Below are 21255 nucleotides of genomic sequence, written 5' to 3'. Positions count from 1 at the left end.
TGAAGTGATAACTTCGGTGATCGATTATGAAAATTAAGCTTAATTTGCTATACTCCGCGAAAAGCAGGAGAATCTGTATGGTGTAATTTATAATTTCTTCAATCCTTATACTCCACACCAAACAGATCTTCGGCAATGTACCCTCTACGCACGTTTCGCTCCGAAACCGGAGCATCTTCAGGAGATGTTGATCTTACAATGAATAATTGGTAAGACATTTTTTTTCCCCTCCTGCCTGAGAAACCTATCAATTCTCGGCCCAACCCTGTAATCGAATCCAATACCTCAAGAACAGTAGCTATGCTAACCACTATATTATCGAGACAGTTTTAATTATATATCAGTTAGAATTTTAGCTCTTTCTAACTACCTACTAAATAAAATAGATTAAAGCCAGCCGGTGCCAAACTTTCGAACTTTAACAAGTTCGGTGCAAGTTCATTTGCTGGTTCTACAATATCTGGCTCCGGAGTAATCGAAATCGAACGGCAGTTGTAAAAGAGCGAAACTATTGTATTGTAATGTAAATGTTTGATCCCAATTCAATCTGCACCGTATTTATTTATGCTACATTGTTTAGTTATTTGTTTGACTATTCCGCTCTGAATACGCCAGAAAACACATTTACGTCAACAATGTGCAAATGTTATGATGAAATGGATTTTACTAGTATAAACACATTCTCTATATTCTTTTAACAACAACTAAACAATTATTTGACTTTAATGTGTACTCACACATTAAAGTGAACGAATTTGGTTGTTTTGTATTACTACGTAATACGAGTGTATTAATTAGTTTTTTTTGTTAATTTCAATCGCTCAGGAGTTTAGACAAAAATAAGTACGCTCATTGGAAACCCAGTCACCAAAAGACACTTATGTATACCAGTTTGGTTCTGCTATATTAAAAAGTGTAAAAAAGTATGTGCTTTTTCAGTGTCAGTGGCTAGCAGTGTTTACCACAGCAGAGGTAGAGCTATTGTGACAGCCGGTCTAAGAAAGTAATACCGCCATATTTATTTCTGCCGCTAAGAAGCAAGGTCGTGTAGTTAGACTACAGTAATATGAGGCTTAAGGCAAAATGGTAAGGGTGATGGACACGTGGCGGCACTTAGGCGATGTTTTCAGCAGGTGGACAATCTGGACTCTGGTTGGACCGGACATAGTGTATGTGATTACACTGTCTCGTGTGTTCCTGAGCAATGTTACTACGTCAGTATTACCCGAGCCGCAGGCGAGAGTAGACGTGTGACAGTTGCTCGTGAGCATTGCCGAGCCAGTGACTAGGGGACGCTATCAGCAGATCCTACAAGTGACGACGAGAATGGGCCACCTACACCGCCAATCACCAAAATTAGTATAATCAAAAAACTGCAACGTATAGAGATAATGAATTAGATTTATCAGAACAATTCCCCAAAGTAGATGAATACATAAGTGGATGGGGTTTTTTCTATCGGCTGCAAGCATTTTCCTTTTTAGGAAAAGAGCAACTGCTGAGTTTCTTGCCGGCTTCTTCTCTCAGAATCTGCCTTCCGAACCAGTGGTAGAGTCACTACAAACAGACATACTTGGCGTTTCACAAATGCTTCATAATTTTTTTCAGGCCTACCTGAAAAAAAATAATTTTGCATCTTGAATTTTTGAATTTTTTGAGAACTGGCTGACGGCCGATTGGGCAGCGATCCTGCTTTCTGAGTCCTCAAGGCTGTGGGTTAGATTCCCACAACTGGAAAATGTTTATGTGATAAACGTGATTGTTTTTCAGTGTCTGGGTATTTCTGGTTTATCTGTATATTATGAGAATGTATGTATGTTATTATACATAAAAACATTCATAAGCCATTATAGTAACCAAAACACAAGCTAGTTAGTTCGGGGCTAGATGGTGATGTGTGTATAGTCGTAGTATATTTATTTATTTTAAGAATCCTTTACCTGAGCTCTGAACTGTAATGACTGCTTCTTATGCTTTCCCTTTTTCATTTGTCGTCGGGTCATCTTATGAAGTCAAAGTCAAAATTGACAGGTGATAGGCATTATGGTTTATAATTCTCTTTTCTTTACATTTTCTCAGATATATGTAGTAGGTTCATTTGTGTTTGTGTTTCACTCGAAAACGTAAAGAAATACAGATCTTACGACTAGGCTTAGATCTCCAAGTATAGGTACAAAAGGATCAAATTGCTAAAGCCCTAAATATTATTGCACCGCCTTTATAATCTACTTGCTGTCGCCCGCGTTCTTTGTGCCTCTTTATTACGGTTTCTAACAAACCCGTTAGAATCGTTTGTTTTCCCAGGATAAAAAGTAGCCTTTCTACTTACTCTATAAAAAAAAAAGTTGATTTGTTTTTGTCCTTTTATGCCCATAAAAACAAAAAGCAGTTTAGCCGCATTTTCGCATTTATAAAATTTGTAAGAATTAGTCATAATTATTTTTATCAATCTCTCTCGCTCGCACTCATTAGCGTTTACGGAGTGTCATAAAAGCTATACTATAACAACTACACTATTCTAAGGCAATATAGCGCATGGTATCCTTGTAATAAAGGCAAATCGATTGACAACCCCAGGTATCAGAATAGGCCCGATGGGTTCGACGCTTCAGTGGAAATTCTATATATAATGCATAGACTGTTAAACACCCCTTCCCTACCTTCAACGTAGTCGTTTGAAAAGCAATTACAAAACTCACCTAGAGCAATGTAACTAACGGCTTTTGTGATTCCAATTTCAGGAACAAGGCCTTAGCTACAGGTATTATAATAATATTAGCTGTCTGTTATTTGCAAATGTAAATAATGTACACTTGATTTACATCCTCGAAACAGTAAATATTATACATGCAATACAACGTGTAACCGAATTTCATAAGGATTCACCGCGTTAAATTATCAAATCAAAAGAAGTATATTTATTTTTCCATAAAAAAAGAATTAAAAACATTCTAAGTGTTAACTTATGACAACCCTTTTGTATATAAAAGACCGACACGCGCACAATACCTACGCTATACGAAACGCTTAATTAATAAAGTCACATGATTCTAATTTAGTATGTGATGTTAGGGCTGTATCCGATTACTTTCAGTAAAAACTATAAAATAATCTTTTAAGAAATCTTTTAGAATCTTATAAGAAATCTCAAAAAATCTCCCCAAACAAAATTTATTTTTATTAAATTCTTCATTGCACAATGGATAAAATAAAAAAATAATATAAAACTAGTTTAGATGTGCAAAGGTGGTCTTATCGCTAAAGTTATCTCTCCCAGACAACCTTTGGCGAAAGTAGCTGTAATAAGGAACGTAAATATTTTTTATGTATTCCCTCCGATATAATACTGTCCCAGTGAAATAAAGCACTTTATTACAATATAATAGATGTGTTCATTTACATATACCCTTTGTAACTTTATCGCCAGCTACGTGTAATAACTTTTTGACAAAAGATGTCATATTTATCATTTTGCACGTACCCTTCCGCGGGTTAACCTCTCGTGATAGACATGACAAGGCTCAATTTATTTCAGTCGAACTGTTATTATGCTATATGAACACGGTATCCAACCTTCTATTATATAAGTGACAGTTACAAACATAAACGGGAAAGGTTACCTGTAGCTACCCAGTTTCTTCGTCTGCGTTTACGAAGCTTTTTTGGAAATCCCGTGGGCATCTTTCATTTTCCTGGGAGTAAAAGTAGCCTATATCACTCTCCGTCCTTTTGACGACTTCCATGACGCAACGGCGAATCCGGAACCTACAGCTGAAAACCACAGCTGTAGGTTTCGGGTTCGATTCCCGGCAGGAGCAATTCGAGAATTTGTAATATCAGAATTTTCCTTGGTCTTGTCTAGTCAGGTGGGAGACTACGGCAGTGGCTAGTGACCACCCTGCCGACTACGACGTGCCGCTAAGCGATTTAGCTTACCGGTACGATTTCACGTATTAACATATTGGGGTATGGTTTAAATATAACAGGTTAGCCCACTACCATCTTAGACTGCATCATCCCTTACCATCAAGAGAGATTGCAGTCAAGGGCTAACTTGTAGTGGAATAAAAAAAAAATTGAATAGCTCTATTTCAACAATCAAGTGGATTGTTTGCTTACTTAGGGCGTGAAGGAACATACAAACACACTTTTATAATATTAATTAGGATTTTATATGTGAAACATCATTGCCGCATCTTGAGCGTAAAATAAATTCGTATGTCATCGTGGCAAACGTCAACACGTTCTCTAATGCCGCCATAACAAAAGCTTCGCTTACATACTTATTTGTTATTATGAGAACTTTCGTCTCATTCGTTGGAGTCCAATACTGGACACTTGTCTCGCTTCACTGTCTACCTATGGCTCGATTGATGTACTGTGTTCATCTACTGCGGGTCTAAAAAAGCGTTCTCCGGTCAAAATTCCTACGTCAGCCGGCCGAAATTCGCCAGCGTGGTAGACTAGAGTTATTTTCATTATAAGAGCAGATCCCTACAGAGGGCCGTAGTGGGTTGATAATGAATATGATGATGATCTAAACTCGATGGTGGTGCCTATGACGTATTTAAAAATAGTTTTTTTATTTCTTTATTGGCCGAAGTATTAATACAGAAGGTTAGCTAGTTTATTAACCATAAAATACTAATCCTTTTGCGATATACCCGTAAATAACACGCACCGGACCCAACCCATAGGTCGATTACGATTTTCGCGTGTAGTAAACACTTACTAGTTCACGCACCTTTTATTTATAAGATTAATTGGTACCAAGCAATAAATAATACAGGTTTCATTAATGTAGCTATTAACAAGTTATTTTTATGACTAATTAAATTCTAAACTACTTTTGCGAGACACACTTAACAAGAAAGGCCCGTGAACTGGTCGAGAACTATCCGGCGTACTCTATCGAAAATGTACGTGCTTTCAAACATTTGACTATGACAAAATATTGGTATTTATTAGATCTAAAAAAAAGCACGGGGAGCGTTATACCTCTACTTTATACAATTTCTTGTAAAAAAGCCACTCTATCACACTTAACGTTTAAAATAATTTAAAAATTATAATGTTTCGTCATAATTAGGCATGGAATAGTAATCCTTATAATAAAAATAATGCATTTTCTATCAAGTCAGCAGAGCTGAATCAAGCAATTTGGACATGGCTTAGGAGATACACCTTCTAAGAAGAAAGAAGGAGATAAGTACATAATGTAAATTTAAAGAAATGCGAGCACGTGTCCACGCGGGAGGGCAGTTTATGTTTATGTGTACCATACCCGGCTAATATTTATAACGATCCATATTGCGTTACACAAATCTAGTCAACTGATTACATAAACAGTCTTACGACAAAGGGTCTTTTCTCTTTATAAAAGTCTATTAAAACTTTGGTATTGAATTCAGATCCATTTATGATTTATTAAGAGCCTACTTCACTTTGTTACGACAGAACAAAAGCTGCGGTATATGAAATTACGAGAGTATTTTAAATGCAACTACTTAATTGGGAGCTGTAAAAGCCCTCTAAACGCTCTTCGTGTGGTGCCAGCTTGGCAAGGACAAAGTAAGCGGTTGTATTTTCTGCACGCAACTTTGTGACAGGCGTACCGAATCAAATGTCCCCCATCGATCCACGCTGCGACTACATAGTGCTTGTAAATAAAACGACGTTCATAAACCATTTTATTGTTACCGCTAAAATACTTTTGAATTTCCCAGACGAATGTTTGATGGAGCCTCTAAGTGTTCGTTTCGCTTTTGTTCTTAGGCAGTTTTGTTTTAAAATATCCCGTCTGCAGTAATAGACTTTTATGCCCTTTATTTAACGACTTTACTTTGGAAATGAAAAAAATAATATTATGAATGTCGCTTTTTGTACGAGCAGCAATGAAAATGTAAACGGAACTCATTACCAGCTTTTTTAATTCAAACTCGTTTCATTACATACCATTGATTATACGAGCATATTTCGGAAATGTATAAACTCCCAGATGGATTCCGGTAATTTCACGGTATCAGAAATAATTCAGAGCCGATTAAGTTATGGAATATAATGCAGCAAGTACCTACTTCAGCTCGGAACTATGTTTTTTTAGTAAAAATTAACAGACAAACCTGATGCTAAGTGGAGAAACATAACAGAGCTACACTTCACATAGCATGCTAGGAACACGTCCTAGAAAGTGGCGCATGGGGTATATAAACCTGAGGCGTAGGTGGTGAAGCCTCACGAGCCTGTCTTTACACCGGCAGCCAACAGACCCAGGAACACAGTAATGCTGCTTGGCGGGAAATATCGGGCGAGCCCTTTCACAAAAAGCTCTACTGCTACTACTAAAAATAAAAACTAGTAGTAGTTTTTTTTTGACGTGACAACGTCTTATAATTCGATGGAGCCGGCTGCACGCACGAAAAAACATGACGTATGCGGCGTTACCTCGCTCTGAGGCGTTCCATTCAAGGCTTCAAGTGCAAGCGAGAGCGCGGAACGAGCGACAAAGAGGCACAGTCGGCCTCCGCGTTCGACATCTGTCTCTCTCCTATATGAGTGAGCGATGCGTCCGCGTGGACAGCTTCTATACAATAATACATGTTTTCGGCAAGGATGAAGTGCAGTGAAAAGTGAATGTGGTGTCAAATGTTTATAGCAACGATAATATCTATCAAACAAATAAAATAAAAAATTTCTTTTGAAAAATGCAACCATTCCATCAGTATTTTCTTACGACGTTGTCACGTTCAACTATCGTCAGTAAGCCGACTTTACAGACAACCAATTTTTAGTTATTTTAATCCGCGATGTATCGACGTAGTTTTTAAAAATGAATTTTTGACTATATTTCTGTAAAATGATATTTGTTCCGACAGGTATCTGAGTTTCTTCCCACCCAAGCACAGCAACAGTTCGCAATTGACGTTCGAAAAGTCGGCTACGTACTTCGATGGCGATTTGGTACCACGGCGTGCGCACGCGCTGCTACCAAATGCGAAGATAATTGCGATTCTCATCTCTCCCTCAAAAAGGTAATGTGACATACATTTCGCTTTTACAGTATAGAAAACATGAACTTTAACGTTCGTTACTTGGTTACTTAGAAACTTAACTCAAATATTTTTTTTTCAAATTAATTTATTCATCGTTTCAAAGGATTCCATAAATCATAAATAAGAAGTGTATAATTTATTTCAATTTATTTTCACGTTATAAAATCATGCTTAGCTCTAATTGACTACGCAGATTTAAAAAAAAGACACAACCTTAATTAAACCATAAGCTTTCATCTAAAGACAACGTAATTACTGCGAAATCTTGAAACTGCTTATTCTACAAAAGCGGGGCTATATTACACAAAATGTAAGTTTACTGAAAGGAATACTGCTTTCATAAAGCTCGAATCAAAAGACGCGGTTTAAATACTTAATTCTCGTTTTCCTCTGGTAATTCAGGTGCAAGTAAATAGCAACATAAATATCAGAGCTAACCGCGCTATTATGAAAAAACTCATTTGGATGTTCTCAATTCTAGGAAATAAGTGGTGGCAAAGTTAATTTGGCCAGGTATAAGTTATAGCACACTCCCCGAGCAAACAATCTTAATCCCGCCCTAACTATTTTCCTAACTCCATATTTCTCTCGAAACGATTTCTAGGTTTGCTGAAGACAAACTGATAAAAGAGTGGTCACTCTTTCATCATCATCGACCCAACTACAAGACACGGGTCTCCCTCTCAGAATGAGAAGGGTTCAGGCCAAAATCCACTACGCTGGCCAAGTGCCCTTGAGAACATTGCAGGATGGAATTCAGTTAGCAGCTTTCCTTGCGATATTTTCCTTCAACGTTTCACTGACCATTAGCTAAGTAAAAGTCGTTTAAGTTTACTCTAACCCCCAAAATTTATTATGTACTAGCTGTTGCCCGCGACTTCGTCTGCGTTTGATTTTGTTTTTAAAGTATTCAGTATCGTCTTAAATGAGGGGTTTGCTGCTGTCCGCTGATGTGTTCTGTCCTCTATCTCCAACCACAGTCATCAGATCTACACAAAGTTTGGGCAAAATACTACAAACACGTAAACATAAACTATAACTTCTATATAGTACAAAAAAAAAATATTTAAAACGGTTATAATTTGTCGGAGTTATGTAAAATCGTCAAACACTTTCATCCCCTCTCCCAAAAGAACCGAGCTTAATGTCGGGATAAAAATTATCCTATATTACTTCTAACACTTCCAAGAATATGTTTACAAAGTTTCATGAGGATCGGTTAAGTAGTTTTTGCGTGAAAGCGTAACAAACCAACTTACATTGGATTTATTTATTTATTTGTGAACAATAACATAACTTAACCGCTAATCAATGAAACGATGATCATTGTAAAAGTATGAAACTGCGTAACAGTGATCACGCCCACCTCCAAAACTTAAAATTTACCAGTTTGGTATTTCTGAGGCATTGATTACGAGTGACGAGTTTCTGGGTCGGAGCAATTTGATCGAAATTAGATTTTTCTTTCAAAAACTCTCAGTACGTACCTCACTGTCGTACGCTCCGTGGCACATCACAATTAGTGTTATTTCATTTCATCTCATGTGGATGACAGCCATTCCTCCCCCCATTCCAGGAGATAACTTTAATTTAAATCGTTATTTTTTAATAGTAATAATCGACGACCCAATCATATGGCCCACCTGATGGTTACTGAAGAACCACCGACTATACAACGTATAAATGAAAACCGAAAGAATACTTCACTAGCTTTAGATAAACGTTTTGTATTGTCTCTGAGGCTTATCTCTGAAACCGAAAATTACTGAAAGAAATCAGATACAGCCCTAACATCACATGCAAAATTTAAATCATGTGACGCCTGTCACTTTATTAAGTACTCGTCTCGTAGCATAGGTACTATGCCCGTGTCGGTCTTTTATCTTTAATAGGGTTGTCTTATACAAAAGTTTGAATTCGTTTTAATGGAATAATAAATATGCTTATGTATTGTTATGTTGTGTTTGAAATATATTTATGTATCCTTCAACATTATTGTAATTCGGTTACACGTTGTATACAGAGCAACACTTCGCATGGTATGCAAGGAACCCGCAAGATCGGAATAATGATTTTTAGCGGCAGAAATATGCATTGTAGTTGTTCTTCCCCGGACGAGATCTGCCACTAAAAGCTCTTCTACTGCTATATGAATATGTATTGTTTTAGAGCTTACTCGTGGTACCAGCACATACGTTCGCATGGCGACCCCATCGCAAACAATTACACCTTCCACACTGTCATCACGGCCAACGACTCGTCGCCGAAACCTCTTCGGGACCTGAGGTAAAAATTGGATAATTAAATTTAATATTGATTATTTTGATTATTATACAGTACACAATGTAGACATTCAAAGGCGGCCCTATTGCAGTAAGCAATCTCTTACAGGCAACCTTTGTTGATAGGACTTACAGCAAGAGAACGGGATACTGCCAAGAACTGATACCAAAGTGTAATGATACAAATACATAGATAATTTAAATAAATATACGTAATATATATAAATATAAATACAGATTATAGACTATAGAATTCGCGACAGCCGAACATAGACATAGACAGAGGGTCTATGTCAATATCTGGTTGTCGCGAATTCTTAGTAGGTACAGCCTGGTTTTTGGGAATTGGTGTTGTCATCCCTCGTACCTCGGAGAGCCCGTTAAGACGTCGATCCCGGTTATTATGTGTGTGTGTATCACTGACTTATGATTTAGGTCTATGCTCTAAAACCGTTTTTCTTCTATGAGACCCAACGGTGAGCGCTGTGAAGTAGTAGTAGGTCCCGGGTTTGATTCCCGGCAGGGCCAATGTGGGAATTTGTAATTTCCGAATTTTCTCTGGTCTGGTCTGGTGGGAGGCTTTGGCCGTGGCTAGTTACCACCCTACCGACAAAGATGTGCCGTGTAAGCGATGTCGCGTGAAAACCGATTAGGGGTATGACCTTCATACTCCCTAACAGACAGCGTCATCACTTACTACTAGTTAAGATTGCAGTGAAGGGCTAACTTGTAGTGGAATAGAAAAGAAAAAAGGAAGAGAGGAGATCTGTGCGTAGACCTGTGGGACGTTAATATGCTTCTAAATAAATAAATATAAATATACTACGACAATACACACATCGCCATCTAGTCCCAAAGTAAGCGTAGCTTGTATTATGGGTACTAAGATGACCGATGAATATTTTTATGAATAACTAGCTGTTGCCCGCGACTTCGTCTGCGTTTATTTTTGTTTTTCGAAAGACATGTGGCATTCAATTTAGGTGTAATTGTACTGAAATTTTTAAGTTGTGTATTCTTTTATAAAAATAGAACTGGTGTAGTTTTTAAATTTAAATTTATCATTTGACGGCGTTATGGTGTAAAATCGTCAAACACTTTCGTCCCCCTCTCCCAAAAGAACTGAGCTTAATTTCGGGATAAAAAGCATCCTACATTACTTCTAATACCTTCAGGAATATGAGTACAAAGTTTTGTGATGATCGGTTTATTAGTTTTTGCGTGAAAGCGTAACAAACAAACTTACATTCACATTTATAATATTAGTACGGATATACATAAATACTTAGAATATACATATAATCACCCAGACACTGAAAAACATTCATGCTCATCACACAAACATTTACCAGTAGTGGGAATCGAACCCACGGCCTTGGACTCGGAAAGCAGGGTCGCAGCCCACTGCGCCAGTCGGCCGTCAAATAAATATACTACGACAATACACACATCGCCATCTAGTCCCAAAGTAAGCGTAGCTTTTGTTATGGGTACTAAGATAGCTGTTGAATATTTTTATGAATATAATACACATACATACTTTTAATATACAGATAAACACTCATGTGTGTGTGTGTGTATCACTACGTTGTTCTGCTTTTGATCAGGAACCGCTGCCTCAACCCGGGTAAATACAGTCACTATCTAGAGCGATGGCTGGGCGAATACAGCGCTCACCAGTTGCACGTGTTAGACGGTTCGCTACTACGCGCCGAACCAGCCACTGCTATGAACGCACTGCAGAAGTTCCTCAAGATACCGCATCTCGATTACCAGAAGCTTCTCAAGTAAGTATACGACAAGTATTCTAAAGTCTTGTTTTTTATCGCGCGTCTTATTATGAAAACGGCGGCCTTCTTGTTTCATAAAACACAGCTAAAAATTTTTCCAACTCAATATCTTTCAAACAAAAAAAATCAAAATTCATATCAGTCCATCCGTTCGGGACCTACGATGCCGCATGCTAATGGCAGACACGTCAAACTTATAACACCCATCGTTTTCGTGACGGGGTTAGTAAAATTTACTACATACATAATATTTTTTAGAGTTTCCATTCCAAGGGGTATAAACAGAACACTATTACTCCGCTGTCTGTATGTCCATCTGTCACCAAGCTGCATCTCATGAACCGACATAGACATTTGAAATTTTCACAGATGATGTATTTCTGGTGCCGCTATAAAAACCAAAAAGAATAAAATAAATATTTAAAATACAACAAACGTGATTTTATTTGTCGTTTTTATTGATAATGGTACGCTCCGTTCCTTCGTGCGCGAATCCGGCTCGCACTTGGCCGTTTTTTATTGCTCGTCTTAGTATGTAAACTTTTTTTCACTTTTTAAAGCAAACATCAAGTGTCTAGGGATCAAGTATTTTAAGGAGGATTTTCAAAACTCTACTTTATTTTTGTTTCTATATGTTGTTATAGTCACAAAATTAACTTTATATATTTTTTATGAAATAAATTCAAATTAGTAATTATGATTAGTAATAATGTTATATAAGAAAAATGCAATAATGTAATTATTGGTAATATAGAAAAGGCTTTTTTTAATTTATTTTTTTTATTTTATAGTCAGTTTTATTAAATACCAATGTATTTATTTATCAAATCCTTACCAAATTGAAATGAGACCACCTCTGAGGTATGGCATACCAAACCAAAAATAAATTAATCTTCATAAAAATCGCGTAACATTCATATTAAAACAAAAATAAAGTCGACTTGAAATGATGATTTATTTAACCACAGAAAAATATGCAATTACCAAATATAGGCTACCAGGCTAGCATAACTTTAATCCCTTAATTCAATTTAACAATTTTCAAGACAAAAATTGAAGCAATCCGACAAAGGATACTTATTAGGTATAATTTATAAAAGCACTGAAGAACGGTTTCTGCAGGATTTATCAAAATAACCATTGTTGCATAAGCAAGGCTTAAAAAGTAAAGCCGATATTCAATTAATTTTGGATCAAAATAGGTTGTATCTTCTAAATGGATACTTTTAATGCGCGAAAACAAATCTGGTTTTAAAAATCCGAAACATACGAGGTTAAAACCGCGGGCAACACTTAGTGTTTTATCCGATCTTATAATGCAATTTAAAATTTTTAAGACCCCGACATAATTGCAGTTTAAACAACTCTGCCATATCGTGAAGAATTGTTATTCATCGACTTCCTTTAGATAATATACCAAGTAACATCGCTGGCACGAAGTAGAATTTCTTGGCTTAAGAACATTCAAATGTTTGATATGCAGTATCCAATAAACCTCCAATGGGAGGCGATTCCATGAACAGAGGAATTGAATTTGCATTTTTAATAACAGGGCTGCTTCAAACTCCTCCGATCTCTTTTTCATAGAAAGAAGATTTGTTTATGTTTGTCAAGTGGAAATTTTTGTTTCAGATATGACCCTAAAAAAGGTTTCTTCTGCCAAGCGGTCAGCAATGAGAAAACAAAATGTCTCGGCAAGTCCAAAGGGCGGATATACCCGCCAATGGAGGACCGATCGGTCAAGTTCTTAAGGCGTTATTACACGCCACACAACACGGCCCTTTCCAAGTTACTCGTGAGGCTTGGACGGCCCGTACCCCAGTGGCTTAAAGACGAACTCTCGAATGGATAGCAGTTCTCACAACCTAAAAGGTTGGAACTGAACATAAAAGTGCATGGACTGATCAGAGTCTGTGTTGTGGCGATACCCTGACCGGAAGTCAGGCCCGACAGGTCCGAGTTATGAACTATGGGCATAGCAATACGTAAAATGTTGTTTTTAATGTGTTTTCAATGTGAGAGTATCATTGTTGAGAGATATCTTTGTCTATGGAGTCTTGTAAAGTAAAAGTTTCAGATATTTAAAGTAAAAAATTATATATATCATTCTTTCGAATCGAGAATGGAATGTTTTTGTGTCTAACTCTTTTTTTAAACTTGTTAAGATTACAGTGTTCATATTATTATGGATTTCAATGTTACGAGTACATATTGATTTTGCTTGCCCTATACTTTTAATAATAGTTGTATTTTTATTTAGCCATTACGCACCGATGCGCTGTTACGGTCTCATAAATAAAAATATTGAGTATACACAACAATTTAAATATTACAATACATCTGAACGCAGAACGAGAAGCAGTGAAGTGTTATTACCTCGTAGAGTCTCACTGTCACGACATAACAGCGATAATGTGACATGAGTAAATAATATAGTATAAAAAGAGTAAATAATATGTATTCTTGAATGTTAATCATCGTTAGGTCCTAGGTTTGATGCCTGGATTCGGGCCAAAGTTGTAGATACATATTTTTTACTTAGTTCCAGTTCAAATTAGGGAAATTGCCCACCGTGTTATCAGGGCACTTTAAATCCCGTACTGCTTTAAATCAGTGAGGAGGCCTGTGCCAAATAGAGAGACATTTATTAGTAGAATTTTAGCCCTTTTTTAGTGATCTATAAATCAACCCTTGAATGCAATTTCTCTTAGGGTAATCGAAGATGTCGTCTAAGATGGAAGCTGGCTGACCTAATTGGGGTTTTGGAGTTATGTTTACATAAACACATAGCCCTCATGAGTTTCTACGCGACATCTTATTGGAGCACTAAATTAAAGTTCTTGTCGTTCAGTGGCATGTCGTTGTCGGTAGGATGGTAACTAGCCCCAGCCAGTCTCCAATTATAATTTCTCAAATAGCCCAAAAGACACACCATTGCGCTCCCCATTGCGCCAAGAAGTTTGTAAAAGCATGAATCATTAGGTACATCCGTTTTTCTTAACCTTGAAACGTTTATACTCTAGAGGTAATAACTACTCATTGATACGAAGTAGTTTTTTTTATTAGACTTGCAGGGTATCGGTATAGGTGCTACTCGTTATTACGTTAAGTAACGCACCGTTTAGTAAAATATAATGTTTTGGTACTAAAACTTTTATGGTCCGTTTTAAGTGACAGATTTGTCGCAAAATATTACGATATTTATTATAAGTGTGGTGAGTTAAAGTGGATTATTGTTAGATATTTATGCATTTACCTTGATTCCAGGATTACCTCGGGATGGAACCCTCCCGAGGTTTATTTTAAAAATATATAATATAAATCGATAATCATGATTTAAAAAATATGCATCTAGATACGTTGCGATATCTAGTTATCATTAGAACAATAAATTATTACGAGAAGGTACGGTGCGTTCAAACAATTTGAGATATTCTAACCAAATTGCTGCAACAAAGGCATATTGCGTCTATTTGCCTACTGTCGAATGCCTCACAAAATATCCAATATTCAATACCTCGAGATATCGTTTGCAATGTTCTTGAGAGACTTCGCTTTTATCGACGCGATTTTAACCCGAACATTGACACACCTTTATGTTAGACTATGTAATATTTATGCAGTTAAACCAATCGGATAATTGCGTTATGACATATGATGATTGATGTGCGTTTGTTATTAGTATCTATTGTGAATGGGGGATTCAGCAGCAGACTTTTCTAAGCAGTTATTTACCTTAATTCGTAATGTCTTGCGACAATTTACTCACATAAAACGGCTCTCTACATTTCTAGTTATCTCAGAGAAAAGCGTTGAACGAGCTATCGAGCCTATTAACAAGCTACTATTTACAAGTACTATTTTCCCCATCTGAATTAAAATCGTTAAATGATTATTATTAAACGCGCAAATAATTACATGGTATTTACATTTTGAATGAATTGTTCGCATGTTTTTGTTTTTGTTTTTGTTATTATATTTAATCGAGATCCAGATCAAAATAACAATTGGCATACCTACAGAGTGTTTATGGGCAGATTGCATTTGGACGGCATTCTGACGTGCAGTTGACTGGATATAAAACCTGCAGTTGACTACAAACCAACATCTACAAGACTAGGGGTAGAAGACTGCAATAATTCATCGTGCAGTTGACTGCGAACAAATCCAGCGTACTGTAATCTGCAAAATGTACCTGGACTGAGCACAGTCTATTGGCAGTTTGGATGCTATGATGTCAACTGCATAAAAACTGCAATTTACAACTAGCTAACTATTTTAAAGCATTCAGTCCGTACACGCGCTTATGAAATTGAAATGGGACATAAGATTTTTTTTTTAAAAGCGTACCTATTCATGTGTAATCAGAATTATCTCATTCCACGCGCACTCCGGAAACGCTTAAATTAGTATTTCTACATGTATGTACCTGATACAATTTGTACATTTTATAGCTAATTTTATAGTTAACTACCTAATATAACTAGATGATTATTTTCAACACTATAGTCCCTCGGTGCCATCGCTTACATTGTTAATTAAAATAAAATATACCATAAAAATAACGTGGCGAAAAAAAATTAAGGACGTAAGAAAATACCAGCAACCTAACACTTTTTGAAAAATGGCGAGTTGACTTTGAAACATTAATTTGATTAAATGGAAATTCAAATAGATTGTCGAAAAAACCAGGCGCCAATAATAGTAAATCAATATGGAAAAACTGTCTTAAAAAAAAACCTTTAATTTTATTTACATTACGTTAGGAAAATGTTCTGACGACCTTAATCATTAAAATCCTCTAAAAGAATAATACTTGACGTTTCTGAAAACATAACTTGGATGTGAAATGAAATACAATGAAATTAAATTATTTATTAATTTATGCAATAGTTTAGGGTATGTTCAAATATATCAACGTCAGCTTTCCGGACTTCAGAAAAGTTGTACTGTACTATAAGTTATATTTGATGTTTGGAGTTTTGAGAGATATTGTAGACTCGTCTAGAGGATAGTACCATGTACAAATGACACTTCAGACTACTAATATATTTCTAAAAACTGAATTTGCACAGGCAGGCCATTTTGAACGCGCTAACTGTTGGTTGGTGTATAACCGACTGCAGAGCTTTGACTTTTATCAGACTTTACTTTGACCGAGACATATTTATATCATATACATAACTTGATCTCTTTTCAACTGTGTTTTAATTCTGAAGAATAATACTGTTTAATACTGTTAACGTGAAATTGGATGCCAGCATTTTTTTCATACTTCTCAACCCCTGACGTTATGTACCGTATATATTTGAACCTACCTTGAACCGTCGACCGGCAGCTATACCTACCTATTAACTTTATTAAGTTATCGTATTATTTTAGTTAATTTAATGTTGTACAATTCAGCCCATTAATTGTGAACAATATAAATATTCCTAAATATGGTAAGGCTCTTTTTCTACAAACTTTTTTTATATAGTTTACCCATTTAAGCGCACGCAATGCATTTTTTGACTTATTGACCTTTTACCACTGAAGCTGTGTACTGAAATTAGAGATCCAAATTTCGAATGCATTCTACGGAGTATTGATATTGCTATTAAAGTAGGCACTTTTTGTTTCAATAATTTTAGTTTAAATAAACTATTTTGTATCTACCTTTTGAATGCTTTCTGGATTTGGACTCAATTTATATTATGGTGTTAAGGTGAGTGCGAATAGTAATTACCGCACAGTGAAACAAACTTAAATGTATTCGGAATATATTTTGATACGCATGATTTTATTGGCGAGGGATATGGTCTGATTGATAAAACAGAACTATGTGTAATAGATGTTGGTACTTAAACTTCCCGACTTGTTTTTTTTTTGTATTTCCGACGATAAATAGATTATGTATATTGTAAAACTACGAAGTGAATATTTGAATAAAGTGTAAATTATTAATGTTTTTTATATGTATGTATTAAATTGAATATAAATATATTATTTTTGTTTTTTTAAACAAAGCTTTATAGAATTAGAGTTTTATGTCTACACTTCCGAGGTTTTCGATGGATTGTGGAGTGGTTAATGTGTTACGTAGAAAATGGCCTTAAAACTTTCTATAGAAATTGTGTTTCAACATTCTAGTTTTAAAGTCTAAATAATTATGAAAATTCCGTATTAAAAATTTTGATTTATTTACGAATAATGAATTTACGTATATTTTTAATTAAGGGGCTCGGAATATATTTTCATTAAATTGTATAGTTGTATTCATTTATATACACTAGGTCATAATGTTTAGTTTTTATATTGTCGCTTGAGGATCAAAAATATAATTTAAATAAGTTTTCCGAAAGAAATCTCACTCGCTGCAAAGGCCCTTTATACATTTTGCATGTACAATTCTATGCATTTGAATTTATACGAGATATCATTTTTCAAATGACTGCTATTACAATGTGTTCTTTATGAGAAATTAATACATCACTTATTTTATTAAATGATTTAAAAAGTATATAATTATCGTCGTTTTATTTTATAAGTATATCGAGCAAATTGGTGCTTTTGACAACCTTCCTGGAGAATAGTGAGCGTTGTGATTTTATAAGTGGGAGGCCCCGGGTCGATCCCCGACAGGGACAATTCTGGGACTATAATGTTCTTAAATTCATAAGTACAACATTCCTCAATAATTGCCCCTCTTTACAACGTACTTATACTAAGTAACTTATCTATTACAGATATACAGGTAAGCACAAGCGGTTTACCGTGATTAACTTTTGATAAGTTAATTTCTCCCATATAAACTTATGTTCTCGAAACTACCGCGTCACATCACCCTTGCGTTACGCGACTGTTGATGGTCGTAGCGTGATAGCAAATAGCCGTGATAAAATTATCTTCCGCAATAATTAAACTATATAATGCAAAAATAACCTTTCCGATTGTTATATTCAGACAAGCGCATTCAAAAAAAAATTTTTCTATAGTTCTACCTTGATAACAAAGGTTGAGTATTGAAAATAGTAGTTATTTTAGAAACATTCTCAAAGTCACCTAGTAGAAATAATACCGCCAGGCTTATTTCTGTCGCAAAGTCGAATTACTGTAGAAGGTAGACTATAATGATTACAGACAGACTAAGACTTACATATGGCATAATGACTAAGCATTACATTTCTTGCTTAAGACCCAACACTCTGCGTGTTGGGTCTTAAGCAAGAAAGACGAAAACAGTCTGCTCATTTTCAAACGAAAGGTCTTGCGACGAGTGTTTGGTGCTATAATGGTTTTTGGCGCATTCGGTATAATCACGAACTATACGAACTTTTTAAGAACCAAATGTCATCAAGACTATTAAACTGTTAAGAATGCAATGGGTAGGGCATGTGCAACGCATGGAAGACACGAGAGCTCCAAAAAGGCTGATGGAGGGAACTTTGGAGGGGCGTAGAGGCCGAGGTCGTAGAAGTCTGCGGATTGATGGAGTTGAGAGGGATATGCCGGTTCTGGGAGTTCGGAGCTTGAAAGAAGCAGCTTCTGACCGCCTCAAATGGAGAAATATGCTTGACCAAGCCAAGGCCCACCCAGGGCTGTAGAGCTTTGATGATGATGATGATGAGACAGACTTGAGTATATAAACCTAAGGCTGTGACCCATGCCGCAGGTTTATAGACTCGGGTAGGCTGGTGGGATGTGTTCCTTGCAAGCCCGTAAAGTTTATCTATTTAAGGCGGTTTTCCACCTGCATGTGGTCAATTTGCTTGTTGTCTAATATTGCTATTGAAAAAACTATCTTTTAAGTAATACTATACTTACTATTTATTCTATGACAATACACAAAAGATACCTAGCCCCAAAGTAAGCATAGCTTGTATACTAAGTTGGCTTATAATATACAGATAAACACCCAGAAACTGAAAAACAATCATGTTCATCACACAAACATTTACCAAGTTGTGGGAATCGAACACACGGCATTGGACTCAGAAAGCTCCCAACTGAGCCAACCGACTGTCTAAATATATCATCGTATAGATAATCTTTAAAATAGGAACCCTAATAATAAACGTTTAATCACGTTTGCAGCTAATAGACCTGATATAGTGCGGGACGATCGATCAGTACGCCGTGCAATAATTGTTGACATTACTATTCCACATGACGATACTAAGATTAAAGCTAAAAAGGAAAAGTATCGAAATACTTGGAACTTTTTCCGAGCTTGCTACGTTAAGTCGACCGTTACTGTTCCGATAGTTGCATCAATCAATGGTCTTCTCGCGAAAAGCTTCGACCAACATACGGTTGTTGGATCAAAGGTCGTATATAGAAGGCAGTAGTAATTGAAACGTGTTGTAAGGAGGTTCCTCACTCTTGAGCCCTGATCGCCGGTTAATTGGGTACTCAAAAGCTGTTTTTTTTTTTTTTATTTGTGTTTTTTTTATATAATTAACATTGTTGAACATTACAAAATATAACTATAAATAAATAATAGAATTGTGTTTATTTCCCGTAAAACATTTCTTGTGAACACTGCAGGTATAACAAAATATTAATATGGCACGAGTTTTTAGTTTGGGGTAAATAAAAAATACCTTAAAATATCCAAGTGAAACGTAAAAGGATAATCAATTCTATCGGGATTTCGGAACATTCTCGAGGGATTAGCGTTCAATGAATGTAATTGAATCCAAAGAATAAAGTTTAATGGAAACGGCGTAGAAGCTAGAGAGTGCTAAGAGGCCATTTACAACATTCACTTTAAATATATACTGAACTAAGTAATGAAGGTAATTTTTTTTTGTTTGTGGGACAATTCTCTATCGTTGCATGATCCAAGTTATTTTTTTTTATTTCACTACTAGTTAGCCCTTGACTGCAATCTAACTGTTGGTAATATAATAATAAAAATCATTTATTCACACGATTATGAAATAGTGATAGAAATCATATGTTTGGTTGAATCACTGATACCTAAACTGAGTAAAAACTCTTACTATAGATATCAGTGCTCTCCCCTATATAATTATTCATACAAAAACATAGGACTACGACAAGTATATTTTATCTTAGATATGGATTTAACTAACATGCAACATGTTAAATAGTAAAGAAAAATAAATAAAATGTGTCTTTTTGTGAGACTGGGTAATGCAGTAAGTGGATGTATGTGCGTACGGATGTGTGTGAGTCTGTGTATGAGTAAATGTGTTTGTGTGTGTGAACGTATGTGCGCGCGTGGAGGTGTGTGCGTGCTTATTCGTGTGGCAAGGAATGTGTATGTGTGTGTGTAAGGATCTGGACGAAGGTGGGCTTCCCATCAGAATGTAAAGAGTTTAGGCCGTAGTCTACCATTCTAGTCGCTAGCCATGTGCGGATTGTGTTTCTCTTCACCGTTGAAGCAACTGATATTTAGTTTCCTAATATATAATAATTATAATAATATTATTATTAATAATACATCAGCTAATCGTCTTAGAAGCAGAAAACCTTTGTGGGGCTGAGTATATGATTTTATAACATGATAGGTATATTAGATTTACTTTTACCTGAGATTAAAAAATGAATAAAAAAACATTAAATACATCGAGGTTACTATTGATGAATTTCTTAATGATAAGGTTGCTTGGAAACGTAGAACGATGATTGTTAAATTGTGAAACGATGTTGAAAAAAATAACTGCTGAGTTTCTGCCGGGATAAAATTTACTAAGACAATAAACACATCGCCATCTGGTCCCAAAGTAAGCGTAGCTTGTGTGGTGGGTAATAATCACATGAATAATATACATTATAAATCTTATATCTTTAAACGAGCAATTCTTGTATATATATTATAATCGGAATCTCGGAATCGGCTCCAACGATTTTCATGAAATTGAGTATACAAGGTTTCAGGGGATTCATTTTTAGAAAATGCCAGTTATTCGTGATTTTTCGGTAATAACCGATATGGTGCCGACGAAGTTGCACGGGTCAGCTAGTACTTATAATATGCAGATAAACACCCACTCTGAAAAACATTAATGTTCATCACACAAACATTTTCCAGTAGTGGACAATCGGACCCTCAGCCTTATACTCAGAAACAGGGGCACTGCCTAGTCGGACGTCAAATTAATGAATTTAGATTTTTTTTAA

General features: G+C 35.9%; 1 protein-coding gene across 1 annotated transcript in view; it reads left to right on the top strand.

Annotated features, from left to right (window-relative positions):
* Positions 1-13189, top strand: part of LOC120625788 (bifunctional heparan sulfate N-deacetylase/N-sulfotransferase) — a 75644-nt gene extending 62455 nt beyond the window's left edge. The window contains exons 11-14 of the mRNA XM_039892995.1: positions 6876-7031; positions 9222-9338; positions 10942-11121; positions 12757-13189. Of these exons, the coding sequence (XP_039748929.1) occupies positions 6876-7031; positions 9222-9338; positions 10942-11121; positions 12757-12976 (673 nt within the window). The 3' untranslated portion in view covers positions 12977-13189. The remainder of the gene's footprint in view (positions 1-6875; positions 7032-9221; positions 9339-10941; positions 11122-12756) is intronic.
* The last annotated feature ends 8066 nt before the right edge of the window (positions 13190-21255 follow it).

Source organism: Pararge aegeria, chromosome 8 (genome assembly GCF_905163445.1).
Source record: "Pararge aegeria chromosome 8, ilParAegt1.1, whole genome shotgun sequence".
Classification (NCBI taxonomy): Eukaryota; Metazoa; Arthropoda; class Insecta; order Lepidoptera; family Nymphalidae; genus Pararge; species Pararge aegeria.
The sequence above is the reverse complement of the archived record's forward strand: the minus strand, read 5'-3'. Positions and strand labels throughout refer to the sequence as shown.